At 51.0% G+C, this 18,144-nt stretch overlaps 2 protein-coding genes across 2 annotated transcripts; one reads left to right on the top strand and one right to left on the bottom strand.

The window, feature by feature from the left end:
* The first annotated feature begins 11,152 nt into the window (after window positions 1-11,152).
* Window positions 11,153-12,151, top strand: LOC127316569 (CASP-like protein UU1). The gene is made up of 3 exons (XM_071823980.1): window positions 11,153-11,403; window positions 11,474-11,665; window positions 11,805-12,151. The coding sequence occupies exons 1-3, from the start codon at window positions 11,194-11,196 to the stop codon at window positions 12,024-12,026; spliced, it is 624 nt and encodes a 207-aa protein (XP_071680081.1). The 5' UTR covers window positions 11,153-11,193; the 3' UTR covers window positions 12,027-12,151.
* A 238-nt stretch (window positions 12,152-12,389) lies between these two features.
* On the bottom strand, window positions 12,390-16,846 carry LOC127316568 (zinc finger protein CONSTANS-LIKE 14). Its single transcript, XM_051347001.2, has 4 exons — window positions 15,819-16,846; window positions 14,141-14,368; window positions 12,901-13,175; window positions 12,390-12,799 (listed from the first exon to the last, which is right to left on the bottom strand). Exons 1-4 carry the CDS (start codon window positions 16,614-16,616, stop codon window positions 12,682-12,684), a joined length of 1,419 nt encoding a protein of 472 aa, XP_051202961.1. The 5' UTR covers window positions 16,617-16,846; the 3' UTR covers window positions 12,390-12,681.
* Window positions 16,847-18,144: the final 1,298 nt, after the last annotated feature.

The following is an 18,144-nucleotide window of genomic DNA, read 5'->3' on the forward strand; positions in this document are numbered from 1 at the left end:
TTGTTGTTTATTCCATAAACCCTAGATACATATTTATAGTCCAAGGGACTTTCTAACGTGGGAATAATCCCCACCGTGCACGAGGCAAACTCTAACTAACCGACACGTAATCTACTATGTTACAGATACAAGGGCAAACTAGCCCAAACTTTGCATAACAGGCCGATTCACGTAATTCTTCTATGTATATTCTTTAAATTCATCTTGATCGCGGCCCACCTCTGACTCGGTCAAATTCTGGTGATAACACATGCCCCCCTGGTTTTGGAATTGATAATTCCAAAATCACTCTGCCCTTTCTTTCGTTGGGTCATGTCGTGGCAGAACCGTTGCAGTATCCTTCATCATGATGCCTTGCCTTCTCAACTTCTCCGCGTGACCTGGCAGTTTTTTTTTTAGGCACCACTTCCTCGGAAACTGCTGTGGCATTGAATTTTCACTATATCCCCTTTTATTTAACCGCTCCGAATAGTTTATTTCCGCATCCCCTTCGCATTAGCACTCCCAAAAGCCCTCCTGCGCCACCATGTCTTCTTCCTCCTCTGCGCCATCGGATCTTTCCAGCCAGTCCTCCTCTTCCCGCGAGCCGACGCCGGAGCCGAACCAGGAGGAGGTCCACGCGGCGAACACTCGCCGCGCCATCGAAGCCGGGGAGGAGTCCAGCCATGACTTCTCCGTCTGGTCTGAGGACGATAAGTCCTTGACAGACGGGGAAAGCGACCTCCGCTTCCTCGCCGACGGGGAAATGGAGGAGGAGAGCGATGATGATCGCTTCTCCTGCGACTTCACCTCTTCCGAGGAGGAGGAGGAGGAGCAGGAAGAGGAGGAGGAGGAGGAGGACGACCCCTCCTCCGACGAGCCGCCGGCCAAACGGTTCTGCCCCTGGCCGGGGAACCTCAGCGACTTCGACAGCGACGACGACGACGCTGTCGAGGAGGACGAGGACAATGAGGGCCCGGTCGGCGGCCATTGGAGCAGTGATGACGAGCCCGCCGGGAGTAGCGCCGACAGTGGCGACGACGGCGACGACGAGGGCAGCGACGGCCCATAGATAGGACCTTTAGTATAGGACCAGTAGTAGTAGATGGGGCAATGTACCCCCTAGTACTTCCTTTTGAGAGCAATCAGCTCTTTATGTAAGAAATCTCGTCTATCAATGAAGAACTTCTCCCAATTTGATTTTGCCGATTTCCTTTGAGCTTAATTTAGCCGATTTCCTCTCGTACTGATCCTGCCGATTTGTCCCCTTAGCCAATGCGTAATGAGCCGATAACCATGCATCGGTTCTTTAAAATTCACCCTTCAACTCTTCAACTGATGATTTTTTGAGATCTGGTAGACAATGTAGAGTCTTCAGGAAAGCCTTTGAATTCTTCCAACCAAACCTAATGGTCTTCTTCAAACACTCATCATTTTGTGAAGAAGGTTGCGACGAAAGATCAGCCGATGGTCCCCCAATCGGCTCCTGAACAGAGCATCCACCAGTCCTGCTGCCCCCCGAGCCTTACTCGAGGCGAGAATGTCAGAGAGGATGCACCAAAGCCGATCACCTTTCTTCCTTCGAAAGCCGATATACCTCTTCTGTCAATACTGCAGAACTAGCATCAAGGGCTGAAAGTCCTCGACAAGAAGGTTCAGGAACCCGAATCGGCACAAGGCAGCAGAGGGCCCCACAGCTGAACTGGACTTGGTGGAGAGTCGATGGCTGCGCATCGGCTTCGTTTCTTAGTTCTAAAGTCGATGCCTTTGCATCGGCTGTAAAAAAAAAATTTTTACTGGCCGATTTTTCCTCTCAGCCCCAATATTTTACTGCACAAATGTTCTCCTCTGCATGTTCATCTGGTTTAGGTGCCCCCCGAGCCGAATCTGCCAGGTGACTGCAGATATCGGCTTTGTGGTTAGCCAAGGCACTCCACTTGCACGTCGGCTCTGCTAGGATCCGTGTTGACTTTCATCCACCGACGTGGCCGCTGCCCAATAGATCGATGTTGAACACAAACAGAACATGTGGTGAAGATAATTTTGGCCGATTGCTGGAATCGGCCTCCATACTGATTGAAACGCTCAATGAAGGTCTTGTAATGTTCCTCCATAACTCTTTGGAGCCGATCCCAAGGATCGGCCTCGCCATGTTTGCTCATTGTTCTGCTCTTGCTACATGGTCAGGCCAGTGGATAAAACCAGCTTAACCCTTCCCTTCGTCACGTCGATGCGTTCGCAGTCGTCTAAATTGATACCTGAGAGTGGCTCTTGGCCTGCTGCTTCCCAAGCGTTCATGCCAGCCGTTGAAATTTCGGCCGAATCATCGGCCTGGACGACCTCTACCTCATCTCCATCCCACTGTATTATGCATTGGTGCATCGTGGAGGGAATGCAACAGTTGGCGTGGATCCAATCTCTTCCTAGCAGAACGGCATAGGTGCTCTTGCTATCGACAATGAAAAACGTCGTAGGGATAGTTTTCCTTCCTACGGTCAGATCCACATTCAGGACACCTTGTGCGTCAGATGCTTGGCCGTTGAAATCGCTCAATGTCACGTTGGTCTTGATCAGATCCGAGCTAGAGCGTCCCAACCGACGTAGCATAGAGTATGGCATAATGTTGACTGCCGCTCTGGTGTCCACCAGCATCTTATTGACAGGCCTCCCATCGATGTAACCTCGCAAGTATAGGGCCTTCAGATGTCTGTAGCTTCTTTCTCGTGGCTTCTCAAAGATAACCGGCCGTGGGCCACAGTCAAGTTGTGCCACAGGTGCCTCGTCTAATCCTGGAGCACTGAACTCCGAAGGAAGGATGAACACCATGTTTGTGCCAGCCGATGTTTCATCATCGGCTTTCCTTTGCTTGGGGCGCCACTCCATTTTCCGTGGACGACCCTCTTCGTCCAGGGTTCGCTGAACTTTCGCAGCCAGATCAGGTCGTGCCTTCCTTAGCGTATGCAAGTATAACCTTTCGGCTTCCTCCAGGCCGCGCAATCGCTGAACCCTGCGCTTTTGTGAACGGCTGAGTCCGTCAGGGCACCACCTTGGCCGGTGGTACCTGTCTTCTTCTTCTTCTTGTCCCTCGTCTTCTGAATCCTCGAGATCTTCCAACCGAGGGGACTCAGCGCGTTTGCTTTGTGGTGGGAGAGGCCCTAGGCGTTTGAACACGGACACGTTGGCTGCCTCCTTCTTCTTCTGGTTGCATTCTGGGCAATTGCCGATTGTGGGCAATCGGCTCATTCCTGAATCCCAGCAGTGTCTGAAGAAGGGGCAGTCCCAGTGCCTATCGTTGTCGTCCTGCTCCCTTGATTTTCCTTTGGCACGGCGCTCGTGCTCCTCCTCATCGCGATCATGCCGACGATGTCTTCTGGCGTCTCTAGCCAGACGATCTCTTTCATCATCATCGCTGGATCGTCGGCGTTGGCCGTACTGACTCACATACTTGTTGAGGAGGTGATCAGAGAGGGGTCGCTGATATCTTATGTTCTTCACTTCTCCCTCTGTGACGTAGCGCTTGCCATCATGACGGAGCCGATCGCGTGGAGCGGCCTCCTCTGTGTCCTTGCTACGAGAGCAGCTGCCCTCGTCTCCATCCTTGCCAGCGTGGTGTCCAAGTCCTACCACGTTGATGCTGAACGAGGATCCTGGCTGGCAACCTTCAGGGTAAGTGCATTCCACCATGTTAACGGTGGGGAAGGGTTGGGTGTCGACCTTCATGGCGTACTGGTTGAATATCAGACGTCCTTGTTCTATCGCCATTTGGATCTGCTGACGCCACACCCTGCAGTCGTTGGTGGCATGGGAGAGCGAGTTATGCCATTTGCAGTATGGCTTTCCGTTCAGCTCCTGTACCGTGGGGAATTTGAGACCTTCGGGTATCTTCAACTGCTTCTCCTTGAGCAGGAGGTCGAAGATTTGCTCAGTTTTGGTCACATCAAAATCAAAACCCCTGGGCGGACCTGGTGGCTTAACCCATTTGCAGGACACGGGGGTTGCCCCCCGAGTCCATTCAGCCACTGCTACCTCTTGATCTCCCGCAGAAACTTCGTCTTCCTCTGCCTCGACCAGGACTACTGCACGCTTGAATTTGTCCTGGTACAAGTCCGGGTGGCGCTGTTCATATGCCGACAGTTTCTGAACCATGTGCGCCAGTGAGGGGTAGTCTGCTTGGGAGGCCATGTCCTTGAGCGGCGCTGCAAGGCCTGCCACTGCCAACTCGACTGCTTCCTTTTCAGTCACACGAACCGAATAACATCGGTTCCTAAGATTCCTGAAGCGCTGGATGTATTCTGTCACAGTTTCTCCACGCTTCTGACGTATTTGTGCTAGATCGGCAAGGCCAGACTCGGAAGCCTCTGAGTGGTACTGCGTATGGAACTGTTCTTCCAACTGCTTCCAAGTCCGGATCGAGTCTGGTGGCAACGAGGTGTACCACCCGAAAGCCGATCCCGTGAGGGACTGTGAGAAGAACCTCACGCGTAGTGGATCCGACACTGAGGCCGTTCCTAGTTGTGCCAAATATCGGCTCACATGCTCGATGGAGCTGGAACCATCCGATCCACTGAATTTGGAGAAATCAGGGAGCCGATATTTAGGTGGCAGCGGGATCAATTCGTACTCGTCGGGGTACGGCTTGGAATAGCCGATTGCCCTCCTTTTCGGCACCATGCCGAACTAGTCTCTCAGTATAGCACTGATCTGATCCGCTGTGCTAGCTGCAGGAGTTGAACTCTGAAGATTCACCGGGGTGGCGTACTTAGCCAGCCATGCTTGCTTTTCCAGCTCTGAGCCAACTGCAGGAGCTGAGCTCTGGAGGTTCGTCGGGGTGGCATATTTAGTTAGCCACGTCTGCTTCTCAAGATCTGTTGCTGACGTTCCTCCTGTTTTCCCAGAAGTCCCTGATGTTGTGGCCTGGTTTGTGAGCGCCCAGTTACCGCAATCTGGCACATACGTGCACATGTACCCGTGAGGGATCTCCTTAGGCGCCTCATGCAAGAATTGGCAGTCACTAGGGTCACCACCGATCTTGTAGACGACGAATGCCGGTGAATTCGGCACTTCTGGTGCTGCCAACGCAAATGGCAGCGGTGGACGGGACTGGAGTGGCATCTCTCCTTGGTGTGTCCCGAGAGCTGGTCCTGACGGCGAGTACTGGTGTCTCATGATCTCCTGGATCACGCAAAGAGCGACACGCTCCAACGTGTTTACCAGGTTCTCAGAGTGGCGGTGTAGCGAGTGAGCCACCAAGTAGTTGATCTCCTGACGTAGGGACCTGGTGCGTTCTTCTGACGGGGCAGAGAGGTCTATCCCATCGAGTGCACCATCAGGCGTGAACCCCTTCCACCTGATGCCATGTGAACGGGTTCTGTGAAAAGAGCCGATGAGGTCGGCTTCGAGGATGGCTTTGACCTCGTCATACTTCTTCTTGAGCTCGTCGGTCAGATCCTCGTACGTGACTGGAGTGCCGTTCGCCATCTCAGATGTAGATGGCGATGTGGTTGATGACGAAGCTTGTCCCACCGGGCGTGCCAGAATGTGTTGCGGTCAAAACCCACCGGCGGGCAGCGACGGGCAACACAGTAGAGCCGGGAATAACTTAGGGCTACGGCTGGCCCTGGTCCCTCCGAGCGACGGCCCGCAAAGCCTCTGGTACACACGTCCGATGCTGATGCAGGGGCGTGCCACCTGACCTATACCTGGTCAGGAAGGTGATGGAGATGCCTCGCTTAGTTTCCTGCATGGCATACACGTAAACATTAAATACGAGCCTCGATCGGCTCTCAGGTTATCCTGTGAATCGGCTCAAGGAGCCGATCCACCCATGATTCGTACGAGGTGCACGAATATATGGTGGTCCTGCTTGATCAAGATAAAGCCAAAGCGATCTACAACGATTTAGGGTTTTCACCGCATAATCGGATCATCCTACTCACGATTGGGCCTCGCGGCCACGCACGGTGATCGGTAGTTTCCATCCTAGACAAGGCCTAAAAACCAACACGAGGTTGATCCCCGGAACATCCTGTCTAGGACTAGCAAACGACACCCTACGTGCCGCTGGATCCTCCAACCCTTTGTAAGGCCTAACTATTGCAGATATTAAACTAATCCTTGAAGAACAAGGAGCAACCGTAACGGATCGGATCTACTAAATAATGATCAAGCGGGGTGCCGCCCCCACACCTAAGGTAGGTGTGAGGGCGGCTAGATATGCAAGGGCTGCACTACGATAGCATGTAATATGAAGAACAATGCTAACCCTAACATATCTAAGATAACTACGTTGCTCGCCATCAAAAAGGCTTCAGTACGAGCAACGCGTGAACAACATAAAGCTTCTGCTGCCTAGATCGCAAGATGCGATCTAGGCAGCATGATGCTTACCGGTAGAAACCCTCGAGACGAAGGAGTTGGCGATGCGCCGAGATTGATTTGTTGGTTGAACGTTGGTTGTTGTTTATTCCATAAACCCTAGATACATATTTATAGTCCAAGGGACTTTCTAACGTGGGAATAATCCCCACCGTGCACGAGGCAAACTCTAACTAACCGACACGTAATCTACTATGTTACAGATACAAGGGCAAACTAGCCCAAACTTTGCATAACAGGCCGATTCACGTAATTCTTCTATGTATATTCTTTAAATCCATCTTGATCGCGGCCCACCTCTGACTCGGTCAAATTCTGGTGATAACACACCTTCATGGTTGCAACACCCACGGTCCTTGCTCAAGGGAAAGTACTCCTTCAAGGCTTCTTCTTGCATGGATTTGACCTCCATGAGCTTAGCTTCGCTCCTATTCAAGGAGGCTATTTCTTCCTCATGATCACAACAAGTAACATTCTCTTTTCTCATGCGGAGGCACTCCATCAAGGACTCTTCTTGCATGCCACTCAAACTCAATAGCTTGGCCTTGGTGCTCTCAAGAGTGGAAATTTCTTCTTCATGATTGCAACATGAGGTCTTCTCCTTGCACAAGCGGTAATACTCATCCAAGGCTTCTTCTTGAAGAGCATTGATCTCCAAGAGTAGAGCACTGTGCCTCTTCAAAGAAGCAACTTGAGCAACAAGCTCGTCATGACATGAGTTTGCGCCTTCATCATCTTTCTCCTTGTTGGCTTCCTCGAGAGAAAGCTTCTTCTTCTTGAGCTCACCCACCAATTCAAGAGCATGATCTCGGTCCTTGGTGAGTTGGGAGATGATGGCGTTGTTGGAGTCTTCGAGGGTGATGACACTAGCTTCAAGAGACATGCGCAAGTTTTGCTCCTCCTCAAGTGCTTGACTGAGAGAGGCAATCTCATTTGCCGCCTCCCTCTCAAGCCTCTCTTTCTCTTCAATGAGGTCTTGAGCCGCACCAAGTTGGGACAAGAGGGCCCCAACATGGGTCTTGGTATCCCCTTGCATGTTAGTGAGAAAAGAATCCAAACCCACAATATCACGCTTAATGGTGAGACTAGTGTGGCATCATCAATAGATAAAGCATTAGATGGAGATGTGAGTTTGGTAGGGGATTCTACCTCCGAAGATACCTTTGCCATGAGGCAACGGGCGTTGTTGGTGACGAGGTTCTCATTTGGAGAGTCGAAGAGGGAGATGGAGGGAGTGGTAATGGCGATGGCGGCCACTCCCTCTTCTTCCTTGTTGGAGCTCTTGTCCTCATGCTCCTCATCCTCATCGGAGGAGTACTCTTCACGGATGATAAAGGCTCTTGACTTCTTGGTGAAGGAGACCTTGTCGTCATCGGGCTTGGAGGAGAACTTGGAGAATCCTCTGGAGAGGGACTTGAACTTTTCCTTGCGGACAAGCCTTCCACCATTATCTTCTCTTCTCTCATAGATACAATCCGCAACAAAATGACTTTTGTCGCTGCAATTGTAGCATGTTCTCCCCCTTTGCCCCTCCCTTGGACTCTTGGAGAAGTTTCTTGGAGAATTACGTGGTATACTTGGTCTTGTGCTTTTGGACTTGTTTCCCTCCCAAAATCTCTTGGCGGCGAGGGCCATGTGCCCATGATAGTTGGTCTTGAGATCATCCGGACCCCACTCAATGGGATCCTCATCGCTTTCACTAGCTTCATGCACCTTCATCTTCAATGCGAGGTTGGGCTTGCGGGTGTTTTGGGCGTGAGCAACAAGATCCTCCGCATTCTTCTTGGAGATGTCCAAAGCGATGACTTCGCTAAGGACTTCATCGGATGTCATAGCGCGGAAGGAGGCGTTTTGGCAGATGGCCGTCAACTTCACTTCCTCATAAGGGAGGAGAGCGTTGTAGAACTTTTGCTTGATCCAATGGTCATCCACTACGTTGCTCCAAGATCTTGCATTTGTACGGCGAGAGCGATGAGGCGCCGATACATCTCTTTGGGGGACTCTCCTTCATTCATGACGAAGTTGTCGGCCATGTTGTTCACTTCATTGAAAGGAGAGCTTTGAATGCTCTCATTTCCGAGGAAGAGCTTGTCGAGTTTATCCCATGCTTCCTTGGCGGTCTTGAGCGAGCGAATATGAGCGCGGTCCTTGGGCGTGACGGCCATGTGGACCATGTTGATGGCGGCGGCGTTGAGTTGGTCATCCACCACTTCTCTTCTTGTCAAGTGCTTGGGGTCTCGTGGTGAATAACCCTCCTCGATGATGCGCCAAAGCTCGGTAGAAGCGTTGCGCACATGAGAACGCATTAAGAATTGCCAATTTTCAAAGCTATTGGATTCAAGTAATGGTGGTGAACCATGCGACAAGATATGTGGCATAGGAATTGGAACGTTTATGGTGTAATCACTTGGTGGTGGCACCGCATGATTACCCCCTAAGCGCTCCGCAACCGGTGTCTCATCCTTCACCTTTGTTGAAGTGCCGGTCTCCCCAAGCCCTTCCTTTTGTGGATCTTTTGTCGATTGAGCGACAAAATCAACAAGAGGAAATTGATTAGCTTTTGGTGGGGGATCCGCAGCACTTGCCTTAGGATCTACGGTAGGGGTTGGTTTTGGACCCACCAACTCCATCATCATTGCCTTCATTTGGCTAACGATGGATGACTCCAATTTCTTGAGGTCATCCAACGTAGTCGTTGTGCTATCAATGGTAGATGATGGAGCGGGTGGCTCAAGGGAAGGTGACCCATTCGCAACCTTCTCTTGTTCGGCAATTTCTTAGGCGGTTAAGTCCGAGCAAGAAAACCTTGCTCTGATACCAATTAAACGGATCGTAGCGAACAAGAGGGGGGGTGAATGGACGCTACACAAATTTTATGTCTTTTTCAATTTTAGGCGATGCTGAAGGTAAAGGTGATAGCTTTAGTGGTGGAGATGTTCCTAGTATGATCCTAGGAAAGTGCAACAAGTAAATGAACCAAGCATGATAACAAGAGTAAGGAGCGGGACAACCGGATGGCGCGGAGATGAGGCGAGGTTTGTTTCCCGCAGTTCCTCCCACAGAAGGGAGTACGTCTGCGTTGAGGAGGTGCTAGCCTCACACAAGAGGCTAGGCGGCCACACCACGAAGGAAGACCTCACCTTCTTCCTCGAGAGAGCTCCACAAAGGGGCTCCCCCTTCTCCACTAAGGCACCGATCGAGGCGGTGGTTCCTTCACAAGGTTGGGGCGAGCTCCACAACACTAGGAGGCTCCCAACACCCTATGGGGCTAGCACAACTCCAAGCTAGCCTCCATAGGAGCACTTCCTCCAAGATCCCACCATATGAACCCTATCTCCAAGATCCACAAAGGACTAGCACGAATTGGTGAAATCTCTCTTGGTAGAACTATAGATCAGGGCCTCCTCCACCACTCCTCAAAATGTGGGCAAGATTGGTTGGATGGTTGGGGAGATCCTCAAGGTTTAAGCTCAGCAACAATGGAGAAGAGAGAGAGAAGAGATAAAAACGAGTTGGGGAAGAAGGAGCCTTTTTATAGGGGCCCCAAAATCCAACCGTTATGTGTTGTTTTCGCCTAAGTGGTACTACCGCTTTGGCAAGCAGTGGTACCGCTCTGGGTTCGAAATCCCCCATAGATCTATCTATGTGGACACACAGTGGTACTACCGCCTGCGGTACCGCTTGAGGTACCGCAATGGCCTCTGGGAGTTACTGGATCACGTGTGGTACCAGAGCGGTACCACATCGGTGGTGCCGTAACTTCCGTTACGGTACCTAAGCGGTACCATAGGCGGTACTACCGCTCTCAAGCGGTACTACGACTCAAGCCTCAAGGTACCGTAGAGGTACCGTCAAGCTCATTGTGGGGCTTTTTCTGTGCAGAACTCCAGAGCGGTACTGAGGGGCGGTACCAGTAGGGTAGCGGTACTACCGCTACTGGTACCGGTAGTACCGCTTTGGCAGAAACAGCTTTTCCTATCTTCCTCTCCAACCTTGTCAACTCGCGATACACACACAAAACCAGAAAACCTATAAGCTACGCTTCAGTCCTCCGATCATGACGTGTCCAGCGAGGTCACCGTGCACTTGCAAATCTATCAAGGGCAATCTTTGTACACGGTGAGATACATTCAAGTGTTGTCATCAAACAGACAAAACACGGGGTTTAGACTTTGCTCTTTCAACGGCGCCAGACGACTCCACCATCCTGCGCATGTCCATCACACTGCATCCGTCCCGAGACACCACTGCACCATGCTGCGGCGACTCGACGACGCCGACACAGCAAAAGCACACCGCTCCACCTCAGCACCACCGCCATCCGCTACGGCGTTGTGCGCCGCTATCGTCCGATCCGGGAGATCCGGGTCAAGGGTTTCCCCTAGAGCAGCCCAGGCGAAGAACGCATACTGCAGAGACAATGCCTTCAACAAGGTAACGACGAAACGCGTCACCATCATCCGCCATCACCGAAGTCCGGGCCGGCTTTCACCGGCAGCTGCTCCTCACCATCGGGAGCTAGGCGACGGAAGATTGGCAAATGCACATTTCCTAAAAGCGTGGCTTTGTGCATGGTTTTTTTCTATCTTCACATTTTCAAATTCGAAAGCATTCTGTCCTGAATCAAGTTGGAGGATCGCAGATAGAACTGGAGTCGTATGTCCGGTGGACTCATCTGGTTTAATTTACGGGCAGGTCTCTTCATACATTCGCAAACAAGCATCCTCTGTCCATATATATATATAGATTCAACCGCAATTCGCCCTAGTTCTCTCTTTCTCTCTCCGATCGCTTTGTTTCCTCCGGCGCGCGTGGCCCGCCTGACTAACGCCGCCGCACATGACCCGTCGCGCCTCCGTCACGATGGTGGAGCTGGAGTCGCAGGAGGCGGCGACGACCATGAAGGTGGCCTCCGCGAAACACGTCACGGCCACCGTCGCGCTGCGTGTCGGGGCCGCCGCCACGTCGCTCGCCGCCGCCGTCCTCGTGGTGACCAACCGACAGCAACGCTGGGGCATCGAGGTCAACTTCACCATGTTCGACGTCTGGGTGTACGTTACCGCCATTAATCTCTCGCCATGCAATGCTTGCTTTCTTCCTTTGTCCATTCGTCAGCTAGATCGATCGATATCCCCTGCACTTAGCAGATTGGTCTATGGTGGTGGCCGGTGTGTTTGATCGTTCGTTCTTGTCTTGGCGGTTGAGCAGGGCGTTCGTGGCGACCAACTTCTTCTGCACCGCCTACTCGCTGCTCACGGCGGTCTTCGTCAAGAAGCTCATCGACAAGGGCTGGCTGCACCCCGTGGATCAGGTATGCGCGTACTGCAAGAAACAAAACTATATCCATCTAAACTGATCCATGAACTTTTCACCTGTTCGCGTGTATCCCCATTGGGCTCATCGATCTCGACTGACGTACGGCATCGCCGCTTTGCTTCTGTTGCGTGCAGCTGGTGGTGAACCTGCAGACGGCGGCGACGGCGGGCGCAGGGGCAATCGGGTCGGTGGCCATGTGGGGTAACGACGCCAGCGGGTGGTACGCGGTGTGCCGCCTCTACCGGACGTACTGCAATGTCGGCGCCGTCGCGCTGGCGCTCTCCTTGGCCGCCTTCCTCTGCCTCGGTGCCGCCTGCACACTCTCCCGCTACCCCAGGACGCCGGCCAGACACTGAATTCGTCAGGAAATCCATTTGTTCTTTGTATAAGAACAGCACCTTGATTAGTCTAAGTTCTTTATCGATCTTGTAAAGTTTTCAGTCTTCTACTCCTCCGTTCACTAATATAAGATGTTTTAGCAGTTAGTGGATTAATCTATTTTGGTATTTTTTTCGATAAAGATCTATTTTGGTATATATGCACCTAGTCTACTCTTAATGTGTAGACTCACTCATTATGATGTGTATCTTGTTCACTTGTTAATGTCTAAAACGTTTTATATTTGTGAACAAAGGGAGTAGTCATTCGGGAACATAGATGTATAATTCAGCCCTAAAATTTATGCACCTTTATGCACCTCATAGTTGGAGCATGACAGATAAGACAAACATATCACATATGCACCTCAATACCTCATATCAGTGTACAATTAAGTTGGCTATTTCTGAATTCTGAGAGAGAAAGAGGGAGATCTGTTACAAGAAAAACACCGTGAATACGACCCTCTGCTGTAAACTGACGATCACGGTGCTGAAGACAAAGACAAAAATAAATAGCTGAGCAATGTACGGCATCATGCTTAGGTGCATCGCAGGATGCTACAGGCCGATCTGCTACATGGAAAACCCCAGCTACATACAGCTGCCTCTCAGAGGGCGAGGAAGGAGGGGGTCATCCACCATTACTGCTGGCATTGAGCGCTTCATTCGACTTGACAAAACGACCTTTCACCCGCTTCCGTGTGTCCGCCCTAAGCTTCCGGGACTCGTACCGGATGTGCTTCTCATACCTGCAGGGAACACCAGAAATGCAGGCTGATAGAATTAGGACAATGTCTGAGTAATGGAGAAGACAGGTTAGGTAATTAAGGGGCAACTCATCGGTCCATGCCTGCGATTCTTCCTCTTTTCTTTGTACCGCTGCATCGCGTTATCCCTGTTTAGCGCGAGCGTCTCACTGTCCATCCTTGTGGCAGACCTCTCAGCTCCAATTGGGACGATGGTTTGATCACCAAAGGAGATCTCCCTACTGGGAGCTGCTCCTTTGTCATGGGAAGAGCTCACCAAGGGTCCTGATGTAGGCACGTGGCTCCCTGAGGTTGTTGGTCCGTCATTCGTCGAGGTGCATGAGCTAACCTTCAATCGCTTGTTGCTTGCTGTGCTCGTCTGCAAAGAGAAAACAAAGAGAGGGAAAGAGCTATATCAGTAAAGGTATCACAACTGCATGAGCAGACAGGTGAATAACAACTCTCTTCATGGAAAAAAAAAACAGTAGACAAAAAAAATCATTGATGGGCCTTTTCTGGAATTATGCAAAACAAATAACACATGGTGGGCCTTTTCAACATAGTGAATTATTAGCGCTGACAAAATTGCTCCTTAATGCTTCATAAACAAACAAGAGGACCCATGAATTGGTGGACCAAAGATGATGGAACAAAGATCTGTATGGTGGCCCATAACTATCCCTGGGATCGAAGACAGCTAAAAGTGTTCACACTAAATGGGACCATGAAGCATACTTTCACAAGAGCAGCCATTTTAGAGATAAGATAAAATTAGGAACACGGCAGCCTGAACCCATTGAAGAGGAAGTGGCACATCAACATCAGTGATAGATCTGTTGTGTGGTCAACTGCGAAGTTAATAGCTAGATGAATGACTGCATAGATGTCAGTATCCCCATGAATATGCACATTTCAATCTTGATTAGCCGTTTAGGTTCGTTTCTGTATCTTGTCAACATTGAATTTTAATCACCTATTCCTAAAATTACCTTAACCAGTTGCCTGGTATCGGGATTATCCGATGCATATGGATTGTATCTGTGTTGTTTACTGAGGAATTAAAACAAATAAGCCCCTGACAGTAAAGTAGAGGACTCAATTTATCTGTAAATAATTTATCAGAGCAGTCAAGTTTTGACTCTCCGCCAAGGTATGAGGTTATACTATTATAGCACTGCATGTCAGATATTGTCATCACATGTTTGGCCTAATAACACTTATTTTTTTCTTGCACGGGTGATACTAGCATGCTTAACAGTTAACACTTTTTGATTAGGCACCGAATGCACTAGATAAGCACATGGAGTGTCTGCAAAAGTTAAAACAGCAGGGAAAACGACTTACATTTTTCGATGGCAGCTGGCAGATATTTGTTGACATGATATCTTCAGCAGCTGCACAGTATCCTGAGTCGTAAATATCTTCTAGGTCTTTCGTTGTCCCTGAAGAAATTTCCTTGAGCATGTCATTGTAACTTTTGATCATAAAGCCTCCACTGTTTGAACCAAATCCAATTTCGAGTGCAGAGTTCTCATTGTGGTTCCTTGATCTTCCTAAGTTGAAATCCCATATCTGTCGTGTAGATAAAAGTAGTGAACTGTCAGTGTTTTCTTTCACAAGAAGCTTATTACAGACTAATATTGAAGAATAAATTATAAGATGTCGAAGCATATCCAATTACAAAAATATGATTCAGTAAAAATTATCCTTACATGAATGTCAACTCTACAAGACTACAAGCATGCATAGGCCTACCAGTTATACTATTTATAAGGTAAATCATTGTACAAATAACGATATTCAACAAATATTATTGCAATCAGTTTATCAAGATCTTTGATCCAATTTGCGCAGATCTGAGGATCCATCCCATGTTCAAAAAGTCAAATACTCCAGAGAATTCAGCAACATGCAAAATCATACAAGGAACGGTTGCATATTGTGATAGCAACACCATCTCAGAAATTCTAGTTTAATTTGCATTATTGGTAAAGGAGGAGACACCTTTCATTATCGGCCAACTTGTGCATTCAACATCTCCAAAAAAAAAAAAAAAAAAAAACAGCCTGATCAATGAACCCTCATGGCAACTACAATCTACTCCGCTTTCAAGCTGAAAGCCCGTGCCATAAATGGTGAGTGGAAGAAGGGTAGTAAATTGATCTCTACTCAAAACCAATCTTTTCTTCTGGCTGACAAAACCTAGGAAGAACTAGTGCTGGATAGTCCATGAGAATCACAGCAGACCACCAGGTCACATACGACTAGTCATAGTGGGAAGTAACATAGAGTAGTAACATGCACATGTTACTACTCTATGTTACTACCTTCATAGTGGTTAGTAACATCAAAGTAGTATCATATACTCCCTCCGTCCATAAATAGATGCCAAAGATTTATTTAAATTTGGATTTATCTATACACTAAATCGTGTCTAGATACATTCAGATTTAGACAAACTTTTGTCATCTATTTATAGACAGAGGTAGTATGTCTTCATTAATTAGCTTATAGACTCATTTTATCTTGAGAAGTGTGATGTTACAGTAACTAGCTATGTTACTCCATCCTCCTCTCTCCTCATTAACTCACTGCCACATAAGCAAATTTGCTGAGTTGGACACTTAGTTACTAGTGAAGTTACTCCCACTATGAGTAGTCTACAAAGGAACTGGAAGCTACAACTCTGATGGTTTTGGAACTGGCATCTTAATTCAACTCAAAACACTACTCCTACTAGTTTCTACCCATCCCTTTCACCTACAAGAGGTCATGATTGCGTTTAACGATCTGACTGACCAATGGAATGGAACAAGCGTGAAGTGCACGAAGTGGTGAGCCTTGAGCAGACTTGTTTGACCATCTATTGTTGAAAATTAAGATCCTCCTAACATTTCTCATGACCATGTGATGTTAATGCTTTTCCCAAAAAATTGTGATGTGAATGCGTGTTTTTCGTTATGCGCTACTTAAGGCAATGCATGTAACAAGTAAACATTTTTTTTTTCTCATGTGTTTTTACCTGGGTGGGTGGCACCGGTGAGGGCGCGGTGAACTCCCACTGTAGCGGTTCGTCGTCATCCTTGCCGATGAGCTCGGCGCAGTTGGCGGGCGGCATCATGAGCAGGGACGTGTAGGGCGACGGCGCCTCGGGAGCAGGAGGCAGCGGCTGCTTGTCCGGCAAGCGGCCGGTGGAGGAGCGGCGAGGCGTGCGGGGGCTCAGATCCGAGTACCCCTGCGGCTGCGGCGACGCATCGGTCTCCCGCCGCGCCATCTCCGCGAGCTGCTGGCACAAAGCCTCCCCCTTGAGGGGCCGCCCGCCGGCCCCCGCGGCGGCCGCCGCCTCCGGCGGGTTGCAGGGCACGTAGAGGTCCCGCATCTCGGGGTCCACCAGCATGGAGTAGTCGAGGTTGGAGAAGAAGAAGGCGTCCTCGTCGTCGTGGCCGGTGCCGAACCCGCATCCGGCGGTGGCGGGGAGGAGGAGGTCGAGGCCCCAGGAGGCGGCGAGCTCGTGGGCGGCGGGGCAGCCGGAGAAGCCCTCCACGGGGACCCGCGCCGCGCTGTCGCACCCGGCGTCGCAGTCCGCGCAGAGGAAGGCCGGCTCGGCGTCGGCGGTGGCGACGCGCGCGGCGGCCGGGCGCGCGGCGCAGCCGGCGCAGAGCGGCGCGCGCACGTGCTTCCGCGAGAGCGCGTTGGCGGCGTGCACGTGGCGGTCGCAGGCCAAGCAGAGCCGCGCCGCGTCCGCCCGGCAGTGCAGCGCCGCCGCCGCGTCCCCGCAGTAGTCGCACGGCCACTGCTGCCTCCCGCCGCCGTCCTTCATCTCCAGCGCACCGGCACGGCACGTCAAAGCACTTCACCACAAGAAAGAACCCCACGAGGCCACGAGAGCGGATGCTGAGGAGGAGAGGCGGCGGCGGAGGAGGAGGAGGCGGGTCAAACGGCGGGCGGGAGAGCGAGAGGGGTGTGCCGATTCTTATCGCCGCGCGGGCGGCGCTTTTTAGCTTATCATCGGCGAGGCAGCTCGCTCGCGTGGGAGAAAGAAAGCGGGCGCCCAACACGCACGCGCGCGCGCGCTTCTCTCTCTTTCCACGTGCCGCGCGACTGTGCTGCTGAGGTGGCGGGGCCGGCGCGGTGGGCCCAGGGTGTCAGTGGGCGTTGGGTCGGCCGAAAATATCTCTGAGGTGGCGGGCTGGGCAGGAGGGGGCCTCCCGGGTCTGACATCGTGGGGGCGTGGGTGGCGGGGCCCAGGTGCGGTGGAAAGAACTCGGGCTCGTGCGCAGCTGACAAAAATGACAGTCAGGCCTGCATGTGCGGCGCATAAAGCACAAGTTTAGTCGTTTGCGTGACTCCCATGCATGCTCCCTCTCGTTTTTTTACCGAAAATTCAATGGAATCAGTTTGTCGATGCTATTTGCTCCCCTCGTAGCTCTCGTTAAACTACAGTACCCCCTGTGGAGAATTGCTCTGCTTGAGCCTTCCTCTCTCTGCTTCCTCCGCCGGCCTCTCTCCCCCTCGCCGCCGGCGGCCACGGTGGCCGACGGTGGGTGGGAGAGAGGTCTGGCTTCTTCTAGATTTAGCCTCCGTAGTTTGTAGCTTTCCCCTGGCAAATAAAAAGGCGGTCAGATCCAGATCTGGTGATGTTTCTCCTCTTGTTCTTCGATCTGTTCCTGGAACGGAGAAGAGCATCGGTGGATCTCATGCTACCACCTTGATGCCGTATCCATGGCGGGATTCTGCCTCGGCGGATCTTGCTCCTTCCATCCCCACTTCTTCTTGCTGTAATAAAGTGGAGGCTCTTGAAGTTGCTCCAGCAAGTGCTCAGATCCATCGCCATCGATATCATCTCTGCTTACCTACCCAGATTCGTGGCAGTAATCTTGGGTCTGATGGTTGGCTGGCTTCCCTGCCGTCGTGGTGCCGTGTTCCAAGTGATTATCTGAAGCAGCTTTGGGGTCCAAGATCCTTTTCTTCATGGAGCTTTTCTGCAGCGTTCATGATCTGGGCGCTCATCTCATCAACGCCGGTGTGCTCCGGCAAGTCTTCAACCTCCTTTTGGAGGCCCTTCATCGGCGCAGTCGCTGGGAGCTTTGCCAGGCCGACGGCTAGTGGTTCTGTCCCCGCCGTCGTCGATGGCTGCAGCGAGCTGCGTTTGCTGCTCCGCAGTGGAGAAGAGGAGGGACTAGATAGTAATCTCAGATCTTTTAGCAAGGTCCTTCCTACAAAAGCTAGGGACCTATGTGTGTTTTTCTCATTTTATGGGGTCCTTTGTAACATATTTGTACCTCCTCTGTTATTTTAATGAAAGGTTCGAGGCCCTTCTAGGGCACTCCTCTGTTCAAAAAAAAAAA

This window comes from Lolium perenne, chromosome 7 (genome assembly GCF_019359855.2).
Source record: "Lolium perenne isolate Kyuss_39 chromosome 7, Kyuss_2.0, whole genome shotgun sequence".
NCBI classification, from domain to species: domain Eukaryota; kingdom Viridiplantae; phylum Streptophyta; class Magnoliopsida; order Poales; family Poaceae; genus Lolium; species Lolium perenne.